The sequence below is a fragment of the Ornithodoros turicata genome, unplaced genomic scaffold (assembly GCF_037126465.1).
Source record: "Ornithodoros turicata isolate Travis unplaced genomic scaffold, ASM3712646v1 ctg00000746.1, whole genome shotgun sequence".
In the NCBI taxonomy this organism is placed as follows: Eukaryota; Metazoa; Arthropoda; class Arachnida; order Ixodida; family Argasidae; genus Ornithodoros; species Ornithodoros turicata.
Genome location: NW_026999400.1, coordinates 2529672 through 2543832, shown reverse-complemented (window position 1 = coordinate 2543832; position 14161 = coordinate 2529672). Strand labels below are relative to the sequence as shown.

At 47.8% G+C, this 14161-nt stretch overlaps 1 protein-coding gene across 1 annotated transcript in view; it reads left to right on the top strand.

The window, feature by feature from the left end:
* The window catches only part of LOC135374756 (uncharacterized), a 283547-nt gene extending 273710 nt beyond the window's left edge, over positions 1-9837 (top strand). The window contains exon 8 of the mRNA XM_064607684.1: positions 9072-9837. Coding sequence (XP_064463754.1) covers positions 9072-9110 — 39 coding nt within the window. The 3' untranslated portion in view covers positions 9111-9837. The remainder of the gene's footprint in view (positions 1-9071) is intronic.
* The last annotated feature ends 4324 nt before the right edge of the window (positions 9838-14161 follow it).

The following is a 14161-nucleotide window of genomic DNA, read 5'->3' as shown; positions in this document are numbered from 1 at the left end:
GATGGCCGAAGGCAACACGTAACTTCTCCTCGAACGACGAATTGGGATAGCACGAGGAATTGTGCCCGTAAGAAAGGGAACAGTCGAACTACTAGTAACAAATTTTCGCCCGGAGCCAGAACACCTCGCAAATGGCACGAAGATAGCCGTCATCGTATACCAATACTCCATCACGGATGTTTGCCTGGTGGACACTGCTCGCATCGCGGTCACCACGGAACACGAGGCCAAACATTTCGACGTAAACCCTCGACTCAATACAACTCAAAAGCAAACCCTTCTCCAGATGCTCAACGATTTCAGTGACCGTTTCGCTGCATCGTCGAAAGTAAGACAAACGCCCATTGCAAAGCACCGCATCATCGTCGGCGAAAAGGCCTGTCCAATTCACCGCATGCTGTACCGGGTCTCCTGCAAAGAGCGAGAAACGATCCGAAGGCAAGTAGAAGAGATGCTAAGAGATGACATTATCCAGCCGTCGACCAGTCCGTGGGCATCGCCGGTGGTACTAGTGAAGAAGAAGGACGGAACACTCATGGGGGGGGTTCTGCGTCGACTACCGGAACCTCAATGAGATAACGAAGAAGGGCGTCTACCCGTTATCGCGCATCGACGACACGCTCGATCGCCTTCAAAACGCAAAATTTTTCTCTTCCATGGACCTCAAGAAAGGGTACTGGCAAATCGAAGTCGACGAACGGGACCGTGAGAAGACTGCCTTCTTCACTCCGGATGGACTTTTCGAATTCAAGGTTATGCCTTTCGGCCTTTGCACAGCACCAGCGACGTTCCAGCGAGTTATGGATACAGTTCTCGCCGGGTTGAAGTAGCAAACCTGCCTGGTGTACCTTGACGATGTTGCCTTCGCAAGAACTTTCGAAGAACTTGTTGAACGGCTGAAGCAAGTCCTCGAGGCTATCAGAGCTGCAGGGCTGACGTTGAAGCCTCAGAAGTGTCGATCCGGCTACGAGGAACTCAGATTTCTCGGCAATCTCGCGAGCAGCGATGGCGTACGCCTCGACCCCGAGAAGACGACAGCCATCACAAATTACCCTGTTCCTTCTAACGTGAAAGACGTTCGAAGCTTTCTTGTCCTTTGCGCCTACTACCGACGGTTCATTGCGTCGCCCCTGAATGTCCCGCACCTCCACCAGAAATGTCAGGAAGCGAAATGGGGCGGCGAGTCGTCGAATAAACAGCGAACGGTTTATTAAACTACTTGGCAACAAAACACAAGAGTGATAGCTCTCTGAACACAACTGAGTCCAAAGCATCAATGCTCCTAGCTTGGAGAGCACAAGCATTTAAGCGTCGCGCCGAAGAGTCTAGAAACAGCTCGTGCGTTCGCCAGCGAGCAGGTGATGTGTCTGGAAGCTTCTTGCTTCTTCTTGAGCATGCGCCGGGATGAGATGTGCCGTTTCGTGCCTGCCCTGGAAGTTTCTCGAAGATGATTCAGGCTGGCATTATGATACCAAGAGCATACGACGAATTAATTGATGCAAAGTCAACTTCGAACGTGTAGCAGGGCTCGAGGCGTCCGTTGGCGGGAGCGCACCGTGGGGTAGGCAAGGCGGCAACAATATCGCTGCCATTTAGCAGTGCCATACCAAGAACGTCGGGATCGGCAATCGAATTCGCTCTTTTCTTGCTCTGCCTCAGAAAACTAGCTTCGCATTCCCCCCTGTCAGAAACCCGACTTTATGTAGAAGTCGTACTATTCACCACACTGGAGTACAATGCTTCAGTGTGCCCCATGTGCTGGTGTTGGTGGTGCTGGTGGAAAGGCTCGCCGCCGTCGGCCTCACAGAGGTGGGCAACGTCACGACTGACGCCCTGGGGGAATGTGCGTCCTGGGCCGTCTTCTAAGGGAACTGTGCCAACATATGTCTGAAAGCGTCTGAGGAAAACCCAGGAAAAAAACCCAGACAGCACAGCCGGGCACCGGGATTCGAACCTGGGTACCTCCCAGTCTCAACGTGACATGGCCAGCACGCTAAACGCTGAGCCACGGGAGCCCCATGCGCTCCCGTAGCACCGTGCCCCATCACACAGCTATATTGAGATGCGCGTATCAGCATGTGGTTGAGCGCGAGGAAACAGCTTGCCATCTTTTATTTCTAATTCTGAGTGATTCCGCTATGGTAGCTAGAAAGGGTGGTACCCCGACCGGCGAGAGAAGCGCACGCTCCCGCTGGAAGAAAGGCGCAGAGGGCGCTCCGAGCCGGATGTATGTAGACTCACTATACCGGGGGAAGAGTACCGCAACCGCTCCGCGTCGTCTGCTCCGGCAGCCATATTGCTTCCAAGCCGCCGCGGATCGCGTGTTAGGATAGCTGTAGCCAGTGTTACATCGCGTTGATTTCGCGGCTGTGCACCAAAAAGTTTGTGACTTCCTGTGATCGGACTCGGCTAATACTTAATGAAACAGGGCACAAGCGTCACTACAGTATAGCTTGTTGTATTCTGTAGCTAACAGACGAATTATGTTGGCGCGTGTTCGCCTCTAAAAGGCATCGTCCAGTCTCGTTTGCGCTCTATAGATCAGTTTTTTTTTCTTTTAGTTCACTTGTTTTGTGGACATAAAACTATAGTGCTCGTGTGCGCAGCTTCAGGTTGACATAAATAACCTCCACCAGTTCTATTCTCATTTCTTCGCAATTAAATTTCTATTCCACACGTTCAATGGCTACGTGAACGCCAACGTTTTTTCACGCGCATGTAAAGTGCTGTGGATTGTTCTTCCAATCCCCCGCTCCAACGCAAGCAGTTGATCTTCCATGAGGAGTAGACCGTGAGCTTCAAGTCACTACATTCCGTCTCAGCCTTTGCTCGTTTCCTTTAAGACTGAGACCTCGTCGAGGGGACCATCACATGACTTGTCCGCAGGTTTTTCCTGCGCATATTCCTCGATGCTCTGATCACAGAAATTTGTGACGGTGTTGTCTTCCTCTGCAAAGTTGATTCACTCACAATTACAGCTCAATATTAGGAATAGTTTTCATAACTTTCAATATCTAGGAATAGTTTTCATAACTTTCAATAGTTCTCGTAGTGCATATCTACATATATTTCGACGCATTACCATCCTCCACTGCCCCTTGATCAATATTTAGGAATAGTTTTCACAAGTTTCAACAATTTTCATAGTGCACATCTACATATATTTCGACGCATTACTATCCTCCACTGCCCTTGATCTTACACTAGACTGTCATCAACTTCAGTGTGCAAGCCTTTTGTGACACCTCGGAGAACTCTGCGTGCGAAGAACGGGGGATAGGAGCCTTCCTCAGCCTCGTAGGTGTCCGGTATGCAAAACTGCTTGGGATTGCCGTCCACTTCAACTTCTTTCGAATCTCCTTGTCCTCGAAGTCGACGCGACGTATGAAGTGGTCCTGATAGTGGCGTTTTGTTCGCACCGCAGGACAGGGAACACAATGGGAAGATCCAACAAGCACTACTTTGATACGCCCGGCTGTTCTTCGCACAGTTGAACTGTTATTCAATACTGTGAGCAAAGGTTCTGCAATGAAAATTAAACCGCCATGAAATTTACCTCGCTCAAGCGTGTGTTATTCGTAGGCGTGAAGTTCTTCCGGCGGGTTCTGTGCCGATCTACGCGTCTCGTCACTTTTGCCCGTCGGAATGCAGAAAAATGCTTTGCCTGCCTCTGTCCCGTTGCAGCACAACATCCAGACATGGTTGTTCGTAGTTCCTCAGCTCTCTGAGATCCATTTCACGTACAAAATATCAAGAGCGACATACGAACGTACGCGCACATGCGTCCCAGCTATTGCGTTCCCCGTAGACCCGGCGGGAGGTTAGAAGCAAAGAGGAGGAAAACGCACCACGTGACGCGCCTCGGTGAATGAGTAAAGGCGGCGGCACGGTGAAACCGATTGCGATACTCTTCCCCCGGGTACAGTGACTCTAGAGGTACGCGTTCTTTCCCCCAGTCGGCGGTTCGCATTTCGATGAGTTTCGCCAATAATCGCGTTCTGCAGCATTTTCTTACGAGTTTATTTTTAGCCGAGACACTACGAACAGGGGCTACGTATATTCCTGAACAAATGCGGGGCTTTCACATAAAAAACAATAACAACAAAACGCAATTCGTACGATAACAGCCGACAGATTCTAGCGAGCGCAGAAAGCTGCCGCCGCTGCTCCATTTACATATTATACCTTTTAGTTATTCGCCCTTTCCTCAGCAATAACGGCACTTTACTGCACAAACAGGATACGTTTATGACTATTTATGACTAGAACAATCTTACAGCCCTGCCCAGAAGTCTTGCCCAGAAGAAGGCCACTAGCATAGCAACTACCGCAACGGAAATAAAATAAATATTAAATAAATAATAAACAAAGCTCGTTTAAACAAATAATAAATAAATACAGCGCCTGGCATGGTCTTCCTGCGTGCTATATTAGTTTAGTCAAGGCAGTTTGGACATATTCCTGTGTACTCTTCTCTGCTGTCTGTCGAGGTTTAAGCCCTTCACGTAAAAATAAAGCCTTTATTGTGATCAAATAAACTTGCGCACAGCACCTGTTCGTTGATTTCTGTGGAGCTCACCACCATCGTGGTGTGTTGAGGCTCGAGCACTGGTGGTCAGCTCAAGGAGGCTGTCAGGATGTAATTTGTACATGCTGAAAAATCTAGTGAAAGCTGCTTCAAAGGAAGAAGGGAAGGGTCCTTTTGTGCCGACGTATTCCCGGCGTCTACAGCTTCATCATGTCAGAATCAGATGTTTTTTGCAAGGCACATGGCGACTCCTGGTTGTGGTTCCTCCTCTTGCGCTGAGCGGCCAGTTTCTTGGAATTTGTCCGGGAATTTTTGGGTCCGGGGATATTGTGCGTACCGTATCAGGGTAGGCCGGTCACGCTTCATCGGCTCGATCTTGACGTTCACGACAAGTGCGTTGGCGTAAAAGTGCGTCCAAGTGTATTTCGCAAACGGCCGAATGTGTTTGGAGAGGCATGTCTACACTTGGTGTACGCTGATTCCATTCTTGAAACCTTTCTGGGTCCTGCGGAACGGCGAAGAGCGCCACCTTTCGAGTAAGCCAGATATCCCACATTGGACACCCTCCGATCTAACCCTGGGAACGAGGCTTAGACGGAAGTGAGCACAGTCTCGAACAACTGCGGGGGGGGGGGGGGTTCCCCCCGCGCGTGTAATATGTACTGACCTAACCTCACCTCACCTCACCTCACCTCACCTCACCTCACTATGGAATTTGCAAATTACAGCGCAATTTATTACTAGCGACGCGCGAATTCCGGTTAGCCTTGTTCCCAGGAGGGGGGTCCGATATGGGAATTTTACAATTTCGGCCACCTTTCCAGTTGCGGAACGGTATCCAGTGTAGCAGCCGGGCACAAAACAGTGTTTGACACGCTGCTTACGTTGTCTAGGCATTCAGGTGTCATCCCTGTGCGCTGAGAGAACTAAGTGGTCACTTGCCGAGAGACACGAAACGTTAAAAAGGCAAAAAAAAATAGACGCGCGGGCCGGGGACGCAAGCAAAACGTACGCGCGAACGCGGCGAACATAGCATACCTCAGACTCCCAGCGCCCGCTGGCGCCGTCTTCAAGCAGCGGCGTGCTCCGATGTACGGGAGAAGCGGTGCGGTCCATGTACCACCCTTTCTAGCTACCATAATTCCGCTTTCATCTACCACAGTCACGCAGTCACAGACAGCGTATGGGACTGTGTGACTGTGGACCGTGTCACTATTGTGGCATACCACAAAGAAATGTCATCAAAATATTTTTTCTTCGTCCGGAAATACGTCCGCCAGTACTATTTGCGACCGATTGCTTGCCGATTTGCGACCGATTGCTTGCCGATTTGCGTGAACTGATGACGATGTCGCACTGTTTGACGGACACAGTTACAGTTCCGCTTTTCTAAGGTTCCCGAATGCGGTAAATATCGGCAGTGTAACACCCTGCCTCATGCCTCACTGTGCCTCACGTCCGCCTAATCATCTATGAGTTGCTGAAGCGACGCAGAGATCGACACCACCACATGCCACCTTAGGGCTCCTATACTTTTTTCCAGCAGGCCTCACACCCAGCGCTTTTGCAGCCTCTGTTTACCGCCCGAGCTTGAAAAGAGGAAAGCGATACCAGGGACGAAGCACACGACATGTGTGCTTTCCTTCTGATTGGTCTGGGCGGTAGACAGTTTTCAACGCGCTCCTCCGGCTAGACGGCGCTGCGTTTTCAATATGGCGGCGTCCACGAGTAAACGGTGTTAGTCTCTGTGTCGGCGCACTACAGCGCACTACTTGTCGAGACGTAGAGAGGTACGTCCGGCTATTGCAGACCTGTCATAGACCTGTGCGCCGGTGGCACTTTGACCGGTGGCGGCGTCAGGCTGGTTTTTGGGTCGGCAGCGCGAGCATGCAAATGCTAACCATGCTAACCTATGCCATACGGCCATACCATTGCGGTGGGCGAACGGTATCTAACGTGGTATGTACGCAGCAATCGCCTGGTTATTTGCGAGGAGCCACCAAGCGCATAAACGCATGCCATTCCGTAAAAGCAGAACTGTCGGGCATGTTTTGTTTTCTTTTTTTAATCTCTAGATCTGCTCTTTTGACACGCTGCCACAAGAACAGAACCCTCCACTTTGATTCAGTTCCCGGATTATTTTTGTATGCAGAACCGTTATTTCGTATTTTTCGTTCTTTCTTCTTTCGTCGTTATTTTAGTAACCATATTATTAGTTTTCCTGTTTACCTATGCATTCTGACACCCCTGTTAACAGTTTAACCTGTTAACTCCTGTTTTTGCGAAGTAACCCTGCGCTGGCCGCTGTTCGATGGAGGCTCTCCCTACTTCTCTGCTGCGCCTGCGCGCTCCTTCTGTTCGCAACCTCTTTCGAACGAACAAACTCTCTCTGTGAACCTCTGTGAGCAAACAAGTCCCGACGCTGTCTGGCTTCTTGAACGTCTAACACATTTTTTTCAACGGCTAAGCATTTCATTTCAGTTCGCTTATCCATTTATCCTCAGATGTGGATCGTTGTGTGGGTTGCAGGGGCGGATTTTATGGTGGATTGTCGTGGATTGCTATGTCGGGGACAGTGTTATACGCATGCAATGTGGTTGCCGCCGCGTGTGTCAGGAGTACGGATTCATTTCGAATACCTAGTACAGTGTTGCCCGTAATCTTTAATTGTAATTTTCTAATTAATTGCACCGTCGATTGGAATGAAACTTGCGCTGTTTTTGTCCTGGTGGCTTGGACTATCGAATAGCCACACTAAATGACATTTGATCGATGCTGCTTTACAGTACCTTTAACACGGCACACCACATTTAACCCTAGCGGATACGATGAATGCATTCCACGCCGAGACTGGGAGGTGACCAGGTTCGAATCTGGACGCCGGTTGTACTGTCTGGGTGTTTTCCCTGGTTTTTCATCAGGCGCTTTAAGACAAATATCAGCACAGTTCCCTATGAAGTCTGCCCAGGATGCACACATTCCATCCTGCGATAGTCGTGACGTCGCCCTACTGAGCGTGGCCGACTACGCGCCGAGTTGGCGCCAGTGGCGGCGACGGCGGCGCGAGTCGGGGGTGCACAGGTCTATGCAGACAATAGGAACCAGCGTAGGGAGGTGCTTAAACGAGCCGTTCCTATTTTGGTTTAAAAGGGCTAAAAACCTTGTGCTAGTGCACTCGAAGGAGACGAGACACACACACCGGCAATGAGCTGATAACTACGTTTTTTAACACTTTTAGAAGGTCTCATCAACCCGCCCAGGTTTTAATGCTCTTCATTTCTTATGGCGAATTCGCGTGGTCGTTTCCTGGCAGATTTTTTTTGCCAAATTCTGAGCAACTGCGGTTGCTTGGTCAAAACGTAGCAATCTCGTGTGTTCTCGTGGCGCTTTCAGAGCACCAGGAATTTGCCAGCTAGCAGTGTGACATTCTTGTAACGATATTTCACACTGAGAACATCTACGTTGTTGTGGTGTTAGTTACAAGCAAAGTGTAACCTGAGAAGTATAACTTGTGTACTTAGATAATTATGTTAAATAAAATATTCTGATCAGCACTTTTCCGCTCTGCCTCGAAGCGACCGGGCAGCGGATTGCCCCGGTGTCGTCACATCCGCACCGCGAGTGTCGCGAGTGCCCTCATTAGCCCGCACGTCGAAGTTCACGTGGGTTGGCAGACGACGTAACCCGAAGAGGAGCGACCGCGATACCCCTTGCGTGATACAAGCGACTAAAACCGCTAGATTCCTGGCACTCATTTTCGGGTGGAATGGTCACATGAATCAGCGCGGGCGCCGGCCAATCAATTTCCGAGCGCTGCAACGAAATGACCAACCGAATTCGCCATTGGAGAACCTGTGTGTTTTGCCTTTAGTTCTCCCTGTCTTGGGCTATAGTGGGTTACTCTGGCTTTTATCTTCTTCATCGTCATGTACCGGCTCGCCTCCCTCCTTGCCCTTCTGCCCTCAGTTCTTTGGTTGAACATGACCATAGGACGCAGATCACTGGTTTACTGGGTAGCAGCATGTCAACATTATCTCCGAATGCGCGTGTACAAAGATTAGGACTCCTGTCCAACCAGCTCCAGTGGCGCAGCGGTAACGCGTGCGCTTGGAGACTGGGAGGTCCGCGGTTCGAATCCGCGGGCCGGCTGTGCCGTCTGGGGTTTTTCCTGGGTTTCCCTCAGATGTGTAATAGGCGTATGCCGGCACAGTTCCCCTGAAGTCGGCCCATGGACGCAGCTATCCACCCCCCGAGCGGATTCCGCTCGGTCTTCCACTTCACCCTTTCCTCTCCTCCTCTCCACCACCTTTCCCTTCCCGAGAAACACGCCTAATCAGGCAGGCAGACCTCTCGGGTTCCTCCCAACGACACTCCTCCTCCTCCTCACTCCTGTCCATGGTCCGTCTGTTCGGTATTTGTCGTAATTCGTTATATTGCCAACGTAATAGATCCAAGAAAGGGATCCAAAAGACAGTCTCTGTGTTAGCTACATTACTCTGAGATTACGTGTGTCACAATGACTTTTCTTATTGACTTTCTTCAGGAAGACTCTGGCTACGACACCGTGGTCAACCACAAGTAGGTTGTAAACGGGACGTGCTTCATCACAACTGTGCCCTTCTCTCTTCTCAAAGTGGGAGCGCCACCACGCGACGCACACCTCCGCCACCGTGCAAGGAATACGTTTTTTGACTTGTGCTTTTCTAGTAACACAACCCCAACGAGGATACACACGCCCTGTAGACGTCATCGATCACGTGACTGTGCAGTAGACCACGTGAGTGAATTCCCCGTAGAGTGCGCTGAGACGCGCGCGCGCGCTGTGTGCGACAAACTACCACAAAACGACAGCGACTTCAACACGTACGACGAACTAGCTGGTATCTTATCCGAAGGAGTCTGGTGACGTCAAGAACAAAAGGACATCAACACAGTGAGCATCCTGAATGGGAAGACGGGAAGAGGGTTGGTGTTCCAGGAGTTTTTGCTCTCGTTAACAGCGTATCAAGATTTTGATCACGAATACACTGGGAGCGTCCGATATTTATTTATTTTTATTACTTTTTATTTATTTGTTTGTTTGTTTGTTTTTTTGCTAAATTGAACGATTTCAAGGATTCTTTGAATGTGTGGGGCATATTGTTCCCTGTTGCCGTCAAACGGCAATCTCTTCATTACACAATTTCCGTCATGCTTTGCAGATAAGCTCTGCAAGGAGTCGGATTTTTCTTTTTTTTTTTTCGATATCTATCTGTCTTGATTCTGAATGGTGCCTTTCGAGGAAACAAGAGCATGTGTTGCGCTTTTAATTTATACTCGTTTGAGTTCTTTCCGTACATGTCAAATGCGAGTGAGGCATACTGCTCCCACGTCCGTTCCGTGCGCCTCGTTACAAACTCAAAATCCGAATATACTGAACTGTAAACATTAGCATTCGCTTGAATCGATCGTATATTTGTTGCTTTTGAACCCTCGTCACTTGTCTTGCGAACTATAGTATTGCGAGACAACAACTTTACATTACTTGGCCTATAACCGGGGCAACTGTTTATTTTTAAATAGAATGTACAGCAAGTGCCGGATTAGTGCAGTGATATCTGCTATAGAAGCTGACGAAAAGAGTGAGATTTTCTGTCGTGTACGACGGGTATCACGTGATCTGTACATATGATAGGACCTATGAGAGTATTGTCCACTGTCATTATCACGGTGTATTCGAATGCATTGTGTTTTGCCTGTCTGTGTGCTTACCTGTAACGCACCCTATCGTCTACTTTGTTGTACATACTATCACATGATCATCGATAAGGCGCCCTGTGTATAGATGTCAGGGCCCGTTAGAAAATATGTTGCGCGATGTCGCCTGGGCAGTAAATGAAGCTTCATCTAATATAACTGATGCTGGGAATAAGTTTCACAAGTTGGTACTGTGCTGTGCTCAGGGTCGGATGTTATGTCTTATTGTTGTCAGAAGGGAACCATTTGGCGTTGTATTCCTTGCGATAAGCCTTGTGTATCTGAGTGGTTGTATGCAATGGCAGAACTAGTTACGTAATCCTCAGCTTTGCGGCATGTGCTGCACTCCATGAACTGGCGTTTTTGACGTAACTTTTGCGTCTTTCGGATCATTTATGCGGGTGACATCTAAGAAATTCCATGCAACGTTTCAGCGACACGTTTTGGTGTAGGATTTATTCATGCTGAGATAGCCGAAGATGGCACAACAGAAAAACGACACGACGCGCGTTCTGTTGTGCGTGCCCATAGCCTAGGCCATCTCAGTGTGGATTTCGTGCACCAATAAATTTTTCATTTAGTAATTTAAATGATAATTTGTATTAAACAAATAATTTAAATTCCATGACAACTGATCAAAGTAGGTTTTACGCCCAAAACATGGACAGACCTCTGCAACGGGGAGAGCATCTGAATTTTTACTGAAGTTTACATTGCTCATAACGTTAACTTTATTTGTTAAAGTTAAAGTTGATAAAGTTCGATAAAAATAAGAAATTAAAGTGCCACTACGGACTATGATATTCATTTCATTTCGTGTTATAATGAATCTTGCTCAAGGACACGGGGCGAGAAATATGAATGCCATGAGTCGTGCGTTCTTTTTTTCTTAAGCCTACGCCTGACTAACCTTTCCTCCCTCTTTGTTTTTTTTTTTTTTTTCAGTAAACATATCCTCCCGTGAGTCAACATCACGCGCTTCCACTAATTTTTGAAAGAACCCGCAAAACTTCAGTTTCGTGTTCTCCAGGAGTAGGTGACGTCACCGACAGCTCTGGCGTCCGTCTCCTAGCAACAGCATGCGCCTCCGCCCCCGTTGGAAGACTGGCAGCAGCTGTGGTGAGGAGACGGAAATCGACCTTCGAGGAGAAATGTTGTCAGACGCGTTGGCGGATTGGGCACCCCATGACGTCATACTTTTCAAAACTAGTATGTAATTAATTTTATGATACTTCTGCGTCACTTACCGTGTATTGACACGAGCGACCTCACGGAAGATTCTAGTGGAAGAAAAAGCGAAAACACTGATCACGGTACCGAAGTTTCGTCCCGTGTTATGGTGAGCATTCACACGGTGCCGGAATATCGGGGGTGGCGTACTGCTCTCTTAGCAGACGACACATAGCAGATTACACCGTCAGCGTCCTTTTCTGTCTTCTGCTATAGAATATCTTGTGGCTGTGTCGCAGGCAGTGATGGGCAAAGTACCCAACTTAAAATAAAGTACCCAGTACCCGGCATAAGTAGTACTTTAAGTACAGTGCAGAGTATCGCATTCCAAATGTACTTCAAGTACTGTACAATGTACTAGGCCAAGTACTTACTTTAAAGTACTCATCAAGTAGTTTGCCAATTTAGTTTGCATGCAAATTTATGGAAATCGCAATGCAAACCTTCATTTTTATGTGGCTTTATTATCTGCAACAATATAATCCATGCGACCATTAAAAATGGTAGAATGCATAAATCAAAAGTCACGTGTGCCCTTCAGTCTCTTACTTTTACTGAATCACGTAATTCTTGAACGCCAATCACAGATTGTGAATCATGTATTGGGAGAACCGGAGAGACAAAGCCAAAATCATCTTGCTTCCTATTTTCCTTCCTTCCTTCCTATTTCATATTTTCCTTTTCCTAACTGTAGAACAGCACGAAAGTATTGTGAATAACTTGTCAACATTTCGAGCTTGTCAACAATGAAGTTTCACCAAAAATACCCCTGCAAGACATTTCGTCGTGATGAAACTCCCCAATCACCCTCATAAAATGAAGTTGTTGTTGTTTTATTTCGTCGTATTTCCCCGATTTTCGTTTTTTGCAATCCCATTTGGGTACTTGAGTACTTGGTGGGAAAGTACTAGAACAGTACAGTACAAAGTACAAAATTTGAAATGTACTTACAGTTCAGTACAAGTACTCGTGAATGTAAATAAAGCAGTATTTGACTACTAGGTACTCGAATTACTTCCCATCACCGGTCGCAGGATGTTCCCCACGGTTAGCAGTGTACGTGAAGATACGACGTTGAGCGCTCGCGCTCGCGCTCACCAGAGCCGTATATAGACGCTCACGTGACAGCAAAAGGCTATGACGTTTTTCGCATCTTCCGCTGGAGTGTTCCGGGGAATGTCGCTCGTGTGAATACACGGTTAGAGAACAATAGGTTGGGAGGATATCGCATGAGACACGGAGGTTGCATCGACATAAATTTGGTATAGGATTGCGAGATTTGGTCCGCAGTGGCACTTTAACCTCGAGATGTAATAGCTTTCATTGTCTGCGACTTCGTATCATCGCTGATAAGAGCTACCATTCCTGAATAACAATCATGCAGTGCAATAATAGCAAAACCGTGACTATATGGTCGCCAGTACACCGGGATGTCTCGAACGAGGGAAGAGAAGTCAACTTGCTCTTTCCGGTTGTCGTCTCTGTGGTGCTCCGAAATCCCAGCAACTGGTGGAAAATATCCTTCTCAGAGAATGGCATTCGTGCTGAGTAATTTGTACCACGTAAGTAACTGGGTGGTGTCGATACCGCTGAGCGAGGCACACCTGCGGAAAAGTCAGGCCGCTGTGTGCACCGTATACCATAGTCTTGGTAGCTGGTGCTTTAATGCTACAGTTCTTCCTCTGTAGTGTGCGTCTTTTATAATTTGCACGTGTATTATGGACCTTCATCAGTGTCATTTATGACTATAAAGACGGCAGCGAGTAACAGTAAAAAATATAAACCCGAATATAAGAGGGGAAAAAAAACGCTTACTGCTCAGTGATATTATGGCAACAAATCATGCCATCCGTAGGAAGTCCTTGTGATGGTCTTATACTTCGGGACAAGAGCACTCCTATAGGTGAGCTTCGCCCACAAATCTAAGGACGCCTGTGATTGGCTTAGGCGGACGAATGACGCCTCCGAGTCACACTCACAACGTAGTGCTCCCGCGTGCTTCGAAGTGCTGCTTTTATATTGATCACGGTGCGGAAACACTCGTGGGAGCCGACATACATAGAGCACATTTGCGAGCTATTAAAGAAGAGTTGTAAAACATTTGAGTTAGTAAGAAATATGTAAGTCGGCTTCCTCGTCTGCCTATAGCGCCAGCCATCTTCCCGCATACCCAATTGTGTGTGCGGACTACATTCTCCGCTGGCGGAAATAGACCTCTGTTATTTTGGCGCTTGTGCTGTCTCGGAGTACAGTATTCTGTTCTTTTTCTCTTACGTTTACTATCCTGCATGCCAAGCTGCTAATTTGCTCGCTAAACATATTTTTATATTTTGTTTCCGTAATAAGTAACTTCCACACTATCACATCACATCTGGCTCAGACTATTCCACTATCAGTTTTGCTGCATCTTTCAGCCAAAGTCCTGCGTAACTGGTGGAGTATATTCAAGAGTTGACGATGACCCCCTTGACCCTTCCACTCGGACTAAACAGTTTGCCATGTACTTCATACCCATATTTGATGTGCGATATATGCTTGTTTCGTTTTGCTTTCATCATTCTACGATGCCGAAATACTTTGTTCATGACTACAACGTATGTGCCACAAGAATTTTTTCAAGTACTGCTATACGAATGCGCAAACTGGACTTTACTGAGCGGTTACATC